Raw genomic sequence first — 16,784 nt, forward strand, 5'->3', positions numbered from 1 at the left:
TTTTTTGCCCTCACTGTCTTGACTTGTTCTGGGGATATGACCTATATAGTAGCCTGCCTCATAAGTGAATGATCTTCTGTAGGGTTGGTGAAATATTCTGTCTGGTACATGAGAAGCCTGTGGCATCAGCCTGATCTATGTAAGACCCTTTACTCTCCTTCCTTTGTCCAGTTTGCTTCCTATTAAGCAGAAAAAGTAAAATATTAGGATGCATAAAAAGCATTTTTATTTTTATCATTATTAATTGTGGATATTGTCTCTTTAAACGGTATTCATTACTCACCACTTCAAGGAGAGCCATACAGAAAAATTTTACGTAAATCCAATGGGCAATGCCAAAAAAGGCCGAAAAGTTTCAGAAAGTTCAACCAGCCTGTCCTCTGTGTGGCTGTAATGGGTCTTAAATAGAAGTGCATGTGAATATGGGCTTCTTTTGTCCCAAGGTGCAGCAAATTCATTCCACCATTTCAGAATATTTCTGCAGCAACACCCCAGTTACGTTTTTTTTTTCCAACAGGACCTTTGTTGTTCTTGTCGTTGATATAAAAGTCTAGTGAGGGTGGGAGGAGGGAAAAAAAAAAAGGGAGAATACGAGTCTCAGCTGTTGCATGTCACCTGGGTTCTGTTCCAGAGCGCTCTGTTATTTTGTAGTTTTTCCATTCATTTTACAGTCAAAAGAATATCCAAGGAATGTGCGAGGAAACCCAACAAGAAAATATGTAGAAAAGGAGGTATGTAAAAAAAAAAAGCAACATGGAACGAAAGGGAAGGAAATGAAAGAGTGAAGAGAGTGATTCATGCTTCCTATCACCATCTACCAACTCCAAAATCAAAGTGATAATTGGGAAAAATGTGGGCCTTGTGACTCAAACCAACCTTGACATAAGTGTGAGGGTTGAGTAAGTGCTTGATTCCAGTTTGTGTATGTCAGTGTGTGTAAGTTGTGTTTGTCTTTTGTCTCGATGTGTGAATGTGAGCCAAGAGTTGAGAAATATGGTCCCTAAATAAACACTGGGTTGAGAATGTGTACATTTGAATTTATGGCATTTTGGGAAGTTTATTTTGAAAATGTAACTTTTTATGCAGTGGGGTTCTGTGAAGTAGCTACCAGCAATTATAGCTTTAGTTCAATAGAGGGGAGTCGTGCAAAGTCGTAAAAATTGTACAAAAATTGCACAAAGGTTTCTACTCGAACAGTCTGTACAAAATTTAGAGTCACATCAACTATTGTAAGATCAGTTTACATAGGTTGAAACATACTTCATTCATGTTTTAGCAACTGTGTTCTAACTAAACAAATGAAAAGCTGTAATTTATTCTGCCACTCTCATCGTGCGAAGCTGGGCCAAAATGACTTGATAGCAAACTACCTGATTATCACGTCAGGTGAGAATCAAATTTCTCCCAAATTTAAGGCCAGTGAAGCTGTGAAGCTAACTTTTGGGCCATCCCCTCTGGTGTTGGATGTTTCTTTGGATTAATCCTCGAAAAAATCCGAGAAGCTTATTAAAACACCAGAATCTAGGAACGCAAAGGAAGTCTGGATGTTGTGTTACAAACTGGGCTTTGTAAAACTGACATCCTTGCTGGATAGACCGTGAAGTCAATGTCCTTGCCAAGTTCCCTTCATGGCAGAAACAGCAGTCGGGATGTGATGGCAGTAGAATACAGTCGTTTCATCTGCACTGGCAGGTAGATTGTGTTTTCGCCGGAGTTCTGGTTTTCTCTTCGCTCTGCCCCTGCATTCTGTCTCTAGAGCCAACAGTTCTTCCTCTGTCTGCTCTGGCTGAAACAGATATTATCACGCCAGAAAAATGTCGTAGTCCCTCAATTTTACTGGCTTGCAGTTGCCTCGGCTGAACAAGCAGACTGAAACAACCGGAGGCCTCGCAACACAACTTTTAGGTAACATTAATGCTGTTCTGGCGGAGAAAAGAACTCTGCAAACTAAGTTACGATTGGATGAAAGAAGTGTAGAAGTTTACAGCACACTATCTTAGCACTGGTTTAGGGTTTTTGGTTTTATCAATTAGATATCTGTTTCTGGATCTGACTGATGCCACTACTGCAACAAAACTTGCTTGTTCTTTATCATGATTGGTAACTCTTGCACAGAACCCCTCTTCAAAACGTTCAGATTTCCCCCTCTAGGTGAAATGCAGCTGTTGTTAATTCAGAAGCACAAGTGCTGGGTTTGAGTCATGGGTCGTTTGTCAAATATTTCAACTGGAAGAATCGGAGCCTTAAACATTGAGCTAATATGAACTAACGTTCAAAATTCTTTCTCGGCGCAATCGGAACATTAATCTATGCATAAGACGGTTTCTTCCACACAGCCACAGAGAAACAGCCCTTTTTTTTTCATTAGTAATAGCTTAAGTTATCACTGCTAGTAACCGCAGAGGGATAATTTTCTGCCAGTGCCTGAAGGCAACATGTATGCTTTACATTAAGATCCTCGGCGTATTTTGTGCCATTGCAAAGATTCACTTTCAACTGGGAGACCTTTGCCTCTGATTTCCACAGAGGCAGAAGGCAGCTACTGCCCTCACGGTGCCCACTTCATTCCTTCATTCTGCTTTGGTAAACCAATTTTGTCAGAGACAGACTGGCCCTTCAGGCGCTCCTGCTTCTGAATTAGTCCCAGATGTGGAATATACGCAGAAATATCTATTTAATATTTCCCTTCCAGTTAGAAATTTTCAATTATCTTTCATGTGTATGGTAATGAGAAAGTGGTTTATCAAAAGTTTTCTATGTCACTATTTTGGTATGTTATTAACTCCATAGATTTTTTTTTTTTGCTGATGACAATCTAAGTTTGTAATATTATTGTATTTTTCATAAGAAAAGCTAATTTTTTTTGGCCTGTGGCAAATTTGTTGTAATTCTATTTAATGTGGAAATTTTGCATGTGAGAGTGTGTTTGCAAATACATAGAGGTGACAAATTAAGATAAATAATAGCATAATGTGTTTCAGGTGCTTAACCCTTATATATCAAAAATGCAAGCTTTTGATCTTTGTGAAAATTTAAAGATCTATTGGACTTTATAGAAAAAGTGGAATCTGAGTTTTTCCAAGATGTTCCTTCATTCTGTGTTTTATTAGAGGAGAGACTGGGAAACTTACTGATTCCAAAAAGATGCTCAATGTGAGTGAAATTTCAGGCTCTGCCAAAAAAAAAAATGTAAACACTACTCTTGCAGGACTTTCATAGATGTGTGAAATCAGTTGTTTTAATTTCACACATCTAAGACGAATCGATTTAATTTACGTTTGAACATTTCGGTTTTGTGGAAAAAAAAAGGCAAAGACATGTATCTTCTTTCAATACAAGAGGAGGACAAGTTGTGAAAAACACAGCTGATGAAAAATCTAGAACCAACATCTAATTTGAATTTCTAAAGGAAATACAAGCAATGGTCTAATGATGCGAAGGAAAGTAGAGTCTCTGAATAGCATGAGAAATCGGGTGTAGTCTGAAACGCACAAAAGTATTTTAAAACACCTCAAAGAAGGTAAATGAAAAGGAAGATTAGTCATCGATATGGGAAGTTCACATGAAGCTGCAAATAAATGTACAAGAAAATATAATAACGTAAAGAAACTATATGATTGTATTAGCCAAGGTTATGAAGATCTTATCCAGATCTTATTCTAGTCGAAAACTCCTGGTACAAATTTTTAAACGAGGGAGATCCTTCCTGCAAAGTTGGTCTGTCCACTGCTATGTGAAGAATGTTGTCTCCTGAACGGTGAAGAACGTCTGTCATGACGAAGTTCGGATCTCAATTCAAGTTGTCGCGACGGCCACAAGTCTGTGCAGCAAAGTCTTAATTGGTTAATGACTCTGTCACTTCTTATCTGTAAAAATCATGTGCCCTTAACTACAGCGATGCCGTTTTGAGGTATGTTTTACAAAACCGCAATGTTCAACGAGTCTAAGAGTAGTGATTTCGTTTTTACTGGTGTTTATAAAACCGTTAGTGGAACCTTATTCCCTGAGTGAGGCGTTAGCACAGAGATCCTCAATAAAAGAGTACAAGGTGATCGCTCTATTACATTACCTTGGAAAAGTGTTCAAACCCTTTGAATGTTTTTTACAATGTTACAGCAATTAGCACCTAATTGTGAAGTAAAAAAACAAACAAACACAATTTCAATATTTTGATCATGAATAAGTTTCAAATGCCTTATTGGAAAATGGCCAAGAATATGTAGCTGTTGGTGCTAAGCCACAATTTGTTCTAGTCAGGTCAGACCAAAAATCCAACCTTTTAGACTATATGTGTTTGGAGAACAGCATATTTGTATGCTAGTGTGGCCTAGTCAAAGTCCAAACCTGAATCCAGCTGATAATTTACGTTCACGTGAGAAAAAATGTGAAAACATTCAAGACCCTTGAATACTATTGCAAGCTCTAGCAGAGCCAGCAGTATGTTGTTGTCAAGACTTAGACTTCCCATTAATTTGCCACCGATCTGAAGACGGGTTTTATTTGCAAAGCATTCGGTGTTAACCTGCTTAATGAGTCAGAGTCATACACGCTGTGCATGTTCAGTAGTGAGATACATATTTTAAATGATTATTCTTATGATCAACCCCAAAACCCTGCTGAGCTTTTTTTTATTTCCTCCTAGAAAGCCCTTGGATTCTTGGATATTAAAGATTAGGCTTATTGTCACCCATTACCCCGAAGGAAACCCTGAAAAAGATCAAAGATGGGCTCAGTAACAAAAAAAAAGATGTATATTTATAATACAATACTTAAAGCAAAAAATAAAAAATAGTTTCATACCAGTGGAGCTGACTGTTACTCAAAACTTTTTGCAACTGATTTCCATATAACTGACGCAAAGAGAGCATTTTTTTCTTCAGTCCAAAAATAATTTTGATGATCACACTGCCAAACATGTCATTCACACAGATACTATTTTCTGTCTTTTACAAGGCCAGCACCGCATCACCTAAACAGATGTCCTGAGAAGCAGCGCCTGAGGTCAGGTGATCTAATGTGCAGCATCAGCGCCACTGCCCCCCCACCCCCACTCTGTCCCTTTGAAGGGGCCTTACACTAAGTGCTCCGAGCAGAGAGCAGTGACAGAGCTGTGGGGACGCTGGAGCCTTGGTCAGATCACTCAGTCATTTTTCCTACCCTGAGTTTAGAGTGAATGGAGTGAGGAGGGCGGATAATGATGTGCAGGGACACAGCTAAGCACTATTCGGCTGAGAGTGCCAGATATGTTTGAGATGGGCCAATATTTTTGTCCGAGGAGAGGAAAAACCCAGAGTTGCACCGTCTTTATCTGTGAAAGATTTACAGTTGTCTGTTAAATTGTTTGTCAAACTTTAAAGCTGATTACCACAAACACATCCTTTTTGATAAGACCTCCACTTAGAGGTAATATTGAAAATCACATACAATCAGGGCATTGTGTTCTGGGTGCATACAGTGTACAAACAGTGCATCATTTTTAAACTCTAGACTCATCTTAGTTTTTGTCGTTAGCTTGGAAAATCTTCTACAAAGTCACTTATTCTCTGAGCTGCACTGTATTTTGGATGATACTCTAAGATCAACCTTCCTAATTTCTAAATTTATCCCGTATCACGGGTCTATTTTGAAACATAAAATCTTGTTTTAGGTTTTGGCTCGACTCGGAGCGTCCAGCTATCATTCCCATGCAGCTCCCTCATAGGCTGCAAGCTGCCATGTTTTTTATGCAGCTCCATGCCAGTGCTGAATGGTCCAGCCAGCTGCCAAACCTGTAGATTAACTACCCCAGCAGAAACACTGGACATTCTTTCCACTTTCCCCATGACCTCCAGTTGTTAGAGAGCTGGGAAATGTACAGAGGAGCCCCCAGTCCCGGTTAGACTGCACGAGGGCCATGGCAAACAGTAACACACCATGCTAATCCCATTGGTTGGCCGACTCAGACTCGCCTCAGGGAAGGATGGGCCACTCCCTGAGTCCTGCCGAGGAAATCTGTACGCCAAGCAGACAGGGGCTAAAAACTTTCCAAGAAAGCAGGAACAAAAAGAAAAACAGCTTCTCTGACTTGACAGCAAAGCAGATTCACCATAAAATCAACACAAACAACATTATCTTTATAGACTTTTCTTCCTCTGAGCACATGAAATTGTTATTTTTGACCATTTAGCACCACAGAAGGAAAACTGATTTATAAAATAGCAAATCCAATAGTATTCACTTAAGATGCAAGATGTGACCACAGCAGGAAGTTCCTGTTCAGCCTTTTTGAGGACCTCCTGCTGCTGCTGCTGCTGTCCAGCTTCCAGTCAGCCCTGTCAGTCTGGTTTTCTTTTTGTTTTTCCCCAAGTGTTAAAGGAACAGCACAAGCAGCCCGAGAAGTCCTACAGCTCGTTCAGAGAGGGAAACACTGGAACATATCACTGAGAGTGACTTCTTAATAATTGTGTTTGTAAGAGATGGACATAATATGAGACGATTATATGTAAAAATACAGCAGCTTAATGGCATTTAGATCATCTTTGCAACCAAAATATGCAACATGATCTTATTGCTTTTATTCTAAACCGATAAACAATTTTATTGCAGCTAAAAAACGAGTTTTGATATCATAATCTATAATTACATTTATTTATTTATTCATTGTTATGTTGGCTTTGTAATAAAGACTTAAGCAAAAATCTAGAAAAACTGTAAAAATTTAGGGTAAGACAAGTACAAACAGCTGATAAAAATTGGTTAACAGTTTTCTGGTCAGCTTGAAATCTGCTGCTCAGTAGATATTCAAATCATAGAATTGCCAAGTAAGTTTCTACACCGTGACTGTCTGTGTTTTGTGACCAAAACATTTTCTTAAGAACACAATTTTGTCTTTCTTGTGAGACAAGGAAAATCGGACTTTCTTTTAGCCAGCTGATTATCAGAGCGTGTCCACATGCAGGGGAGGGGAGGTGCTATCATAATGTATAAAACACACAGTCAGAGAAACTCCAGTCATTCCAAAGCATCCTCTGGATAACCATTTGGAGGATTCAAAACTTGTAGGAATTATGACAGAAACGTTTTCGCTCCTAGCTTGACGACTGAGGCTAGCAAGTGCAGCTAGCAGCTTACTATTCAAGAGTGACGGCTGGCGATCCATTGCTTTCCTGAGCATAATTAGATTTTCTTCTGCGGGAAATACTTTGTGTCTGAAAAGTTAAATTTCTCTTATTCCATGTAAACACTATGAAAGTGCTTTCAAAGAAATTTTATTTCAGTTAGCTACTGGCATTGGGAAGCAAAACAAAAAAAAATGAGAGGAAAATTTTCTCTTGCTCGTTGTTAAAAGGCGCTAAAAACCATTTCCTCCGTTTGATGGAAAAGTCGCAGATTTCAGCACTAAATTACTTGGGGTTATGGTGACTTTAAATTCCTCACCATGATTGCCCAGGCTGTCAATCAGAAATATTTCTTCTTTCAAAAGAATATGTAAAAGTACATAAGCTCTATTTCTGAAACAATGCATTGCATACATCTTTAAGATCTCATCAGAACTTTATTTTTTCCACAGTAAACATTTTCTTAGCAAGACCCTTGCATATTTTCAAATCACGCCTTACTAAAAATTCAACCTTGTATGTGTGCAACCTTTCATGCGTCTGCCTTTGACAATTGTTCGGCTTGTTTCCTGTTGCATTCTTTACACATATTAGGAATTTTCTTTTCTTTTATGCTGGGATCAACTGTGGCGCAGTGTGAGTTTTGGCTGTCCTTTACCGCAGGATTATAGCATCCTTAACCTTTTAGCTGCATTCTCCATCATTCTCTCTCATGTGTCCTTCCCAAGCTGTTCCTTAACCTCTGCACCGGCAGACAGATTGCGCGAGACGGAGAAGGACAGACAGACTGGAAAGGCAGCCACACAGAGAGGGAAGGAGAAGAGCGAGACACTAAATGCGAGAAACAAATCTAGGCGGAGAGAGAAGTGGCCACCTGAGGATTAGAGACTGAATATAACTGCTCTGAATTGTCAAGGCCGCAGCATTTCACAAAGTCTCTTTCCACATCCTGACCTTTCTGATATTTAACTCCAAGGCCCATCTATTGTCAGTGAACCTTTTTGCAGTAAAAGGAAAGGCAGTTAACATTCAGCCCTTCCGCGACGTATTGAGTGAATTGTGGATTCAGTCCAGAAGTCTCTGGAGTCTGAGGGCACTCTCTGTACGTATTTCTGTGTTTGAGTGTGCCGGTTCGTGTGCGCGCATGCCTTGGTCCGTTCGCGTAAACCTCTTTAGCCAATTACTACAATGCTTTCCGTGTGAGATTTCATCCTGCTGAAATGTTGCATTTCAATACCTTTTATGTGGCCAGCAGGCCCGTCTACTGTGGCGTCTTTTTCTCCTGATCAGATAAGTGTGACAGCTTTCTATTAATCCTGTCAAAGGAACACAAAACAATTGATGTTATTAAGGTGCTACCTACTTTTTATACAATGCAAATGTTGACTCCCTCAGGCTTTCTGTGCACAAGCTCCTCTCCTCGTTATTTATTCTATTTTTTTAAAACTGTTGCAGTCGTTTTAAAAGCGTCAAGGTCAAATATTGGCTCGCCCCGCTTTGCTTGACTCGTATACAGAAGTCACATGTTTTCGCTTTCAGTTTAGGATGCTCACGTACACGCTCAGGCTCAGAGACTGCAAGATTCAAAGTGACAGAGCTTCCCTGTCAACACCTGCCATCTAATCTATGCTTGTCTGAAACTCTACCGCTCAATAAACCCATTGTTTAGCCATGTCAGTAGCACAAGACTCGCAGCAATAATTGAATCTATTTGCATGATTACGCTTCTTTTAATGAGTTCCGGTGAAAACGACATAATGTTATAGATAAAATGCTGTTAATGGAACATTGTTTCACAAAAGGAAAAAATAAAAGTGCAATTTGTAATGCCAAGCAGTAAGGTTAAAAAACTGGTAAAAAAAACAACAAAACAAAACAAAAGAAAAACTATTATACAGAAAAATTAATAACTGAAGCTCAAAACAGACAGGCCTTCAAATGCTATTTAATCCTCTTCTTCTCAGTCGTCTGTAAAATGAAACTAGTAGTTTTTTTTTGGTTTGTTTTTTTTTTTAGAGGAAATCGAATGAAACGCACAGTGAGAGACATGATATCTAAGAGCTCTGAGGGATTTAATTCATGCACAGCAAAGTTGTTCCTGATTGATTCACCACCTCCGTGCAATTTAGTCAGGCAAAATTTAGAACATCCACTTTAACATATTAGCACCGATTTGAAGCCTCTTCGTTCACCGTGGCCCTCCAGAAATACGTCTTGTTTTACCTTGTGCAACAGATAATGTTAAAAACACTGCACCGTCACACCAAATATTTTATGTAAACTTCTAAAGATATTTTTTTTCTTCTTCTAGAGAAATCTACCACTTTTTATTCTGACATTTAGCAAGAAGAAATACATTTTAAAGAAATCCAACTGGCTTGAAGTAGAAACAATTTATTTCATGTCAGACATTTAAAAAAAAAGGCTTTATGCAAAATTTGTGATTTCTACCATTAGTGTCAGGCATAAAATGCTAACATTTTTTACACAAATTATTGGTCAACACTTGTGAAGTAATGTTAAGTTTGGTCTTAGAGATGACGTGTGTTTCAGCAGAGTTGCATTGGAAAAGAACAATTATTTTAGGAGATCCAGTGTGTCGAAAGTCATGAAGCTATTGAAATTCAAACAAATTTAAACTTAAAAAATGTCAAATGTTACTTATGTATGCATTTATTTACATTTTTGAATTATTTCTTTAAAATAAAGTTTTAAGTGTGTTATCTGGCGGGTGACCCTTCCACCCACACACATAAAATAAATCGATTGTTTCTCTACCTGTTTCGATTTATATAATAAAGCTGTAACTGGAATGAGCTCATCATATATTTTAAAACAAGCACAAAACTAGGTTGGCTGCTATTTTTGGAAGCAACAAAAAGAAATGTATTGATTACTAAAAAGAAGAAAAAGATTGTTATTACTTCCGTATTAATGAATCCTATAACTACGATGTTTGGTCCCGCTATTTCAGTTTGACAAGATTTTATCCTTCGCCTAAACCCTCTGCCTCACAGAAACATAAATCCTCTGCAGTCATTTTAACTCTTATCACTAACAAAGGGGGGATGCATTTAAACCTCGGTGTGACGGTCAAACACTGGGCGTTTCAGCTGTCGCTCGTATCACATCTGATATTCTTTAAATTGCATTATTTATGGTAATGCAAAACTGATGAGCACACTTAACAAGGTCACTGCTGTTGCCATGGAATCAAAGAAAGAATGTTCCTTTACTTCAGAGAATAAATGTAAGTGAGTAAATGTCATGACACCCCAGCCTTTTACATTATGCATTATAGCATATTTTACCTACAGTGTCATGTCAGAACGTAGAAGACGACTGAGGATATAAGATGACACTCAGGAGTGAAAACGTGGATTCATACACTTGTAAAGATGAAGCTTTAACCAACATGCGGCACATAAGGTGCATAAAACACACACATGGTGCGTGACACATGCAAGATTTACAGTGGATAAAATAAAATGAGGCAGATTTACAGAACAAGTCTGTGAATGCAGAGCATGCATACAAGGAAAGAAAACATGTCATTGTCACTGAAATTATACCACTGGACAGCCTTTTTGTGGTTAATGGCATCATCCCCAATGATTATGACTCCTCAAGCTATTAAATTAATTTCAACGGCAGCGGAGGAAATGTTTTCAAACACTGAGAGCAACTAGAGTTTTCCAAGAGAAAACTCTTTTCAATTATCTTTTAATTGATATTAGCAGCGGCGACTTAAGCTGCAGCAAAGGGTCAAACCCAACTCTGTTATTAAAATATTATTCCATGTAGGCATCTTTTAATAATGAGAGGATTAGCTCTTTTTTTTCTTTTTCTTTTTAGTCTATACGCCTGTAAGATTTGATGTTGATTCAGACTTTTTGCTGTTGTCGAGAATGCGTCGGAGAACAAGTTCAAAGTCACCGACAGCATTGTGATCTACTGTATTAAGCGCTGTTCAAGTGGAAAATGTAAACTGACAGGGTGTTGGATAAAAGGTCATCTCCAAAAATAACATTTCTTTATATTCCTGTCAGGAGATGAGAGACTGTTGCATAGATGGATTGATAGTCAGTCAACTTACTAACTGGTATTGATATTCTAAAGCCTTTTGGCTGCTGGTGTTGGGCAACAATCATTACCAGCTGTAAATGAGGAGTGAAAAAAGACTCAAAGGGTAGATTTTTCATTATTGCAACACAAGGACAAAATTCATAACATCACTTCATAATGGCTGGTGACACGTTAAATCAATGTTGCTCATCTTAAAACTTACCCCATCGCAGTGATTAAATGAATGCACCTTTGACATTGCATCCAAGACAAAGAGATCAGTCGCATCCTCAGACGGTAACAAGCACGACTTGTTGCATCCTTACCACCAACCAAGAGAACAACTCAGAAAATGACTGAAAACATTACTCTGCCTGAAGGGTTTATCTTTTCTTCATAGATACCAATCTGATGGCGTCTGGTTGCATTTGTGAGGAGTTAACCTCTCCCTGCAATCGAATCGGCCTAAAAGAAATGTTCCCGATGGCCTGTTGGGTGACAGTGCAGGACGTCTTCAAAGGTTATTTGTAAATCCTGTGAATAGTCAAAGCCGAGGGGGGAAAAAAAAGTTCATCACTTGTTTGACCAATGTTTCCTTTTAAAAAACAGAAAGAAACATTGTAGCACTATACGACCACAATACACATCAATGAACAGATCATCCCTTTTCATTTCAGATCTACAACTAAGCCACCAAATTCTTCAAACCCCTGTGAATTGCTTTCATTCAACCAAGGAGTTTGTTTCTAAAAAGAGAGAGAGAAAGAGCAACATTTCTCAAAATCCAATAAGACGACATAAAAGGAGTATCATTTTTCAGATGAATAAAAGTGCACATGAGAAATGAAATGTTAAATATATTTTTCCACTTCTTAATAATAAAAATGGAGAAGTCTGTATTGGCATTATGGTATTTAAGTCATTGTAATTGTTGATCAGCTTTTTTATGTTTCCATTGGTGTTTTGATGATTTAACGTTGACGATGAGCCCAAGACTTTGAGATCAGAAGACCTCCTTGCCATCACCCTAAAACTGACCTTTAACCTTCTTAACAGATTCTAGCCGTCCCAAAATATTGTCAGAGGAAACATGTTGGTCCAATTAAATATTAAAAAAAGCTTAACATAAATCCCTCAAAATCTAAAAGACATTTGCACAATCAGACATTTGCTTGTGTTTTAAACCAATGTCCGACCTTATCCTACATAAATACTTGTATATAAATATGCCAACCTCCAACACACCTCTTGATGATCAAACAAAACAAAAGAAAATCAGTGTTACTCCTTATTAGCAGTGGTTTTCAACCAGTCAGCATCCAATCTCCATGAAATCTAAACTCATTTGAAAATCCTCCAAAGACCAACTAAAATGTCAGAATGAATGTTTAGCTGCTCAAACACAGTATCTTGACTTCCCTCCACCGATCACTTTGAAACTTTATTTTCTGAAAATGTCAGTGTTGTGTGACTCTGAGTTGAATATGCTGCATTAACAGGTTAGTTTTGTATAAATAAAATTTTAAAAGCTGTGTTCTTATATGACTCACTGTAAGCCCATTAAATTTGTATCCAAAATGAATGATTTATGTTTCTGTCATAGCTATGTGCCTCGTGCAGAAAATTGAACGTGTGCTTTTGGATTGTGTTTAAATGAACATTGTTCTCTTCCTATGCATTTTTAAATGGTTGCTCTCAATAAAATGCCTCTTCCTCCTCCCCCCCCCACCCCATTTGTCCTTTTTTTTTTTTTTGCCAAACATGCTATTTTGAATTTCTTTGTACGTCTCTATGTTTCTCTCCCCGCTTCAACAACAGGGGCCCATGCAAAAAAACAGGGCGAAGATTTGTCGGAAAACGACGGTGACGAAGACGAAGGTATTTTCCACGGTGAACAAAGACGGTGCATGGTTTCTTTTGAAAACAAAATCTCACTGTTTTATAATCCTCTGTGGATTTCTTGTATTGCAAATGCACTCATCAGGCACCCGTGTCTCATCGTCATCATCGTCATCATCATCATCTGCCGAGCAACATTTTCACAAAGATTGCATGTGAGTGAATGTGATGGCTCTAGTTCCCAAGGATCTATATTCAGATCAGGAGAGTTTTTTGACTTTAGAGATTGATAGCATCCAGTTATCTTTCAAAATAACTAAACCCTAGGTTGACTCATGCTAATATCTTATGCAGCGAGTGAAGCAGCTGATATTAAAGGGGCAGGGTTAGCAGTTAAACCCCTTTGTTAAAGTGTGGGCAGAAACTGTGTTGATGGTGATAATAGCAAAGGAAAGAGACACAGCAGCGTAATATCAGACTGTTCCTCAGGTCTGCTTGCTCATTCAGATGAGGAGCGGCGGTTCAGGAGCGATGCTGAAGAGGATTAGAGATGAGAGGTGTAGAAAATGGGAAGTTGCTGCTCAGCAATCGCATTGTTCTCTTTCCATATTTATCTTGGGATATTCCTGGCTCAGGGTGGATCGCTGCTGAGATTAGAATGAGAGACAGCTCTTGTGCTGCAACAGAAACAGCTTAAGTCTCTGAATCTAAATCAAAACCCTTGATGTAGCCCGGCCCTTCTCTTATGTTGCCACTGTAGGGCAGGTGATGAAAGCCTGATGTTTTGTATCATCACAAAACCTTTGATTTGCACTCAGTTTCAATAATAATGACACTCTGGATTTTCACTTCACTTGCATCTGTGTAAATTGGAATATCAAAAAGTTGATTTGGAAGTTAATTAGGAAAAATTAATTCATATTGACTGATGACACACGTGGTGAAGTATGTCAAGCAATATATATTTTTTAAAAATAATTTGATTTAGTATAGGTTACTCAAAAAAATTACTTTCAGAAAATCTGATCAAAGTGTAATTTGTGAAGACGTGCTATGACCATGTTGTGGGTTCCACAGTGATAATCACTGACATGAAGATAAAACAAAATAATCTGACCGTTAACAAACAGGGCTGCAGTCAGGCATATTATTGAAAAGTTTAGTGTAAGAAAAAAGTGTGGGAAATGATGCTCAAGCAAGTAGGATAACCACAACCTTGGGAAGGTTGTGAAGCAAAGCCTTTTTAAGAAGATGAAGGATAAATAAATAAATCATTACTGTTTAAAATGTACCTTTAATAACATAAAGTTACCTAATTTTCAAAGCGCAATCAGTAATCATAACAAATTTATATCAGTAATGATTTCTTGGTTAATGTCAAGTTGTCATAACAAAGACATTTTGAATAATGTTAACTTTGTATTAAAGTGTCATAATTTACCAAATGATGCTTTATGACAACAGTCATAAATATTCATGAAGGCTTATTCATGTTCATGACAGGAGTTATGTCATGTTTATGAAAGTGTCATGTCAGTCTTATTCACCCCCCTTCAAATAAGGTGTTACCGTTTTATCAAATATTTATGCTTTGGGGGTTTAAATTAGCTGTAAAAATACAATTTTTGTGTAGCTAATAGATACAGTTTATTTCTTTATGTAATTCTAGTTTATTAGGATTAAAACATTTAGTGGAGTTAATTGTGTTGTTGCATTTTCAATTCAAAAATCCTTCAGTTGCTAAATTATTGAATAGACACAGAAGCTCAACAACAGAAATGTGTAGTGCTTTTATAAAATGTGTAATACATAAAAATCTGCGTAATTAATTCATCAAAATTAACACGTTAAAATCCCAGCAGTAATATTTGTTTGTATTTCTCAGTTATTGCTAAGGCAATTTGAAAGTTTTATTTTCTACACAAACTGAAGCAGACAACTGACTGTTATTTCACGTATCTTTGAGAATTGGTAAGAACAAGTTTATTTCTTACAATGTTTTTTGCATCAACATTTTCTACTGAACATGGGACAGAGAGAGATCGGATTCTGTAAATAGACAGTTTCCTCTCGATGTTCAAGTGTTTGTAGAGAAGCTCCTTCCTCCTTGCCAACAGGCTCCTCTCTCAAAAAAAAAGAAAATCCTCATGCTGGCCTGGATCACACATCAGGAAGTGTTGCCATGGCACCACTTTGACACACACAGGTGTTTCTTTATTCATGCCCAGGGCAAGCTGTTGCAACTGCAGCCAAACTGTCTTGATTTTCAACCTGACTCTGTGTATATAAACACGGCTCATGCATGTACAGCTCTGTCCTCCTTCAAGCAGGCTCACGTGTGTCTGTATGTAACCCCCTTTGTACGTATAAAATTGCTGACAAGTGCCAATCCCTTTGTCTGGCAAGTTTGTGCATGCATACACAGCGGCTTGGTCTCCAATCTGTTGTGCTAGACTAGCTTCACTGAAAATGTGACAAGTCTATTCTTTACTGGGCGCGTCTAATGCTGTTTGCAGAGCATCGTCGAAGACGCACGGTATAGTCCCAGCAGCATTTACTGCAACTAATGCATGCGTGACAGAGTTGGCCATGACTTCCTAAAATTATCCGTAAGATTTGTTAGTTTTCTGGTGATTGTGTTGTATAAGGTACGATAACCTTCTATTTCTACTTTATTTTACTGTGATAATAATAATAATAAAAAAAGTCACTCTGCACAACTGTACAAACCAAACTGTTGTTTCTGTTTAATGGGGAAAAATATGTAAAATGCTGCCATTTGTCTCTGTTAACATATTTGTGAAGAGGTTCACTGATTCTGCCACTTGGTGCTATTGAGAAAATCCTAAGTAGTTCACACATACAAAGATGTTAAAACAAATTAGCCTAAAAATTAAGCTACACTTTACAGCTCAGAAGTTTTGCGTATTAGTCCTTTGTCATTTATTCCAGAAAACGAATGACACATATTGGTTCATTACACACGGTGACTTAGTCCAAGTTTTTATTTCTGCTAAATTTGAGACCTTGACAAGGGCTGCAAATGTTGTCAAGCCACTCACGAACCAGACACAATGTCAGAAGGATCTCATCTGGGCAAAGCAGAAAAAGAACTGAACTGTTGGCCAAAGTCATGTTTTCAAGTAAGTGAAGTTTGCGTTTCATGACAAGAGGCTGTATGAAATGTGGTCCCAGAAGAAAGTAGCTGATTCTTGAGGCACTGCAAATGACAAGGCGACTGAAGCGTCACGTAGCTAAAGCAGGTAAAGCCCCACAACATCGGTTAAACAAATGCAACAATGAGCATTGTGACAGAATAAAGCTTACAGTAATAGTAGCTGTAATGTAGTCAGTGTGGGGTGGTGGGGGGTCTAGTTGCCCTCTGAGAGCGGGGTACATTTCCCCACACTTTGTAAAAAAAACCCAGCTATAGAAAATCTATGGGGTACTGTCAAGAAGAAGAAGATAAGAGATCCAGCCCGATCCAGCAATGCAGATGACCTGAAGGCCACCTATAAAGCAACCTGGGTTTCCATTACACCTCAACAGAACCACAGGCTGATTGCCTCTGTGCCCGCCATACTGGTGCAGCAATTCATCAGGCCCAGCTATTGAATAGATAGACACAAACACATATTTTGAAATGGATGTTTATTGCGATGCACTCAGACAGGTTTTTTTTTTTTTTAGAAACCTGACATTGCTGTTTTAAAAAATAAAATCAAATAAAAAAATCGAACTTATGTACCTTCAGTCGACCTAAGATAAATCTTGGGCTTTTGT

General features: G+C 38.1%; 1 protein-coding gene across 5 annotated transcripts in view; it reads left to right on the forward strand.

The window, feature by feature from the left end:
* Positions 1-16,784, forward strand: part of nlgn3a (neuroligin 3a) — a 173,390-nt gene that overhangs the window by 36,970 nt on the left and 119,636 nt on the right. The window contains exons 3-4 of one of the 5 annotated variants that reach the window (XM_081612000.1): positions 672-731; positions 12,981-13,040. The exons of 1 other annotated variant lie outside the window; for it this stretch is intronic. In XM_081612000.1, coding sequence (XP_081468126.1) covers positions 672-731; positions 12,981-13,040 — 120 coding nt within the window. Of the gene's footprint in view, positions 1-671; positions 732-11,630; positions 11,683-12,980; positions 13,041-16,784 lie in introns of those variants that run through there. 3 more of the 5 variants (XM_081612004.1, XM_081612001.1, XM_081612002.1) reach the window with 3 other exon arrangements.

The sequence above is a fragment of the Poecilia reticulata genome, chromosome 10 (genome assembly GCF_904066995.2).
Source record: "Poecilia reticulata chromosome 10, P_reticulata-male-v2, whole genome shotgun sequence".
Taxonomy (NCBI): Eukaryota; Metazoa; Chordata; class Actinopteri; order Cyprinodontiformes; family Poeciliidae; genus Poecilia; species Poecilia reticulata.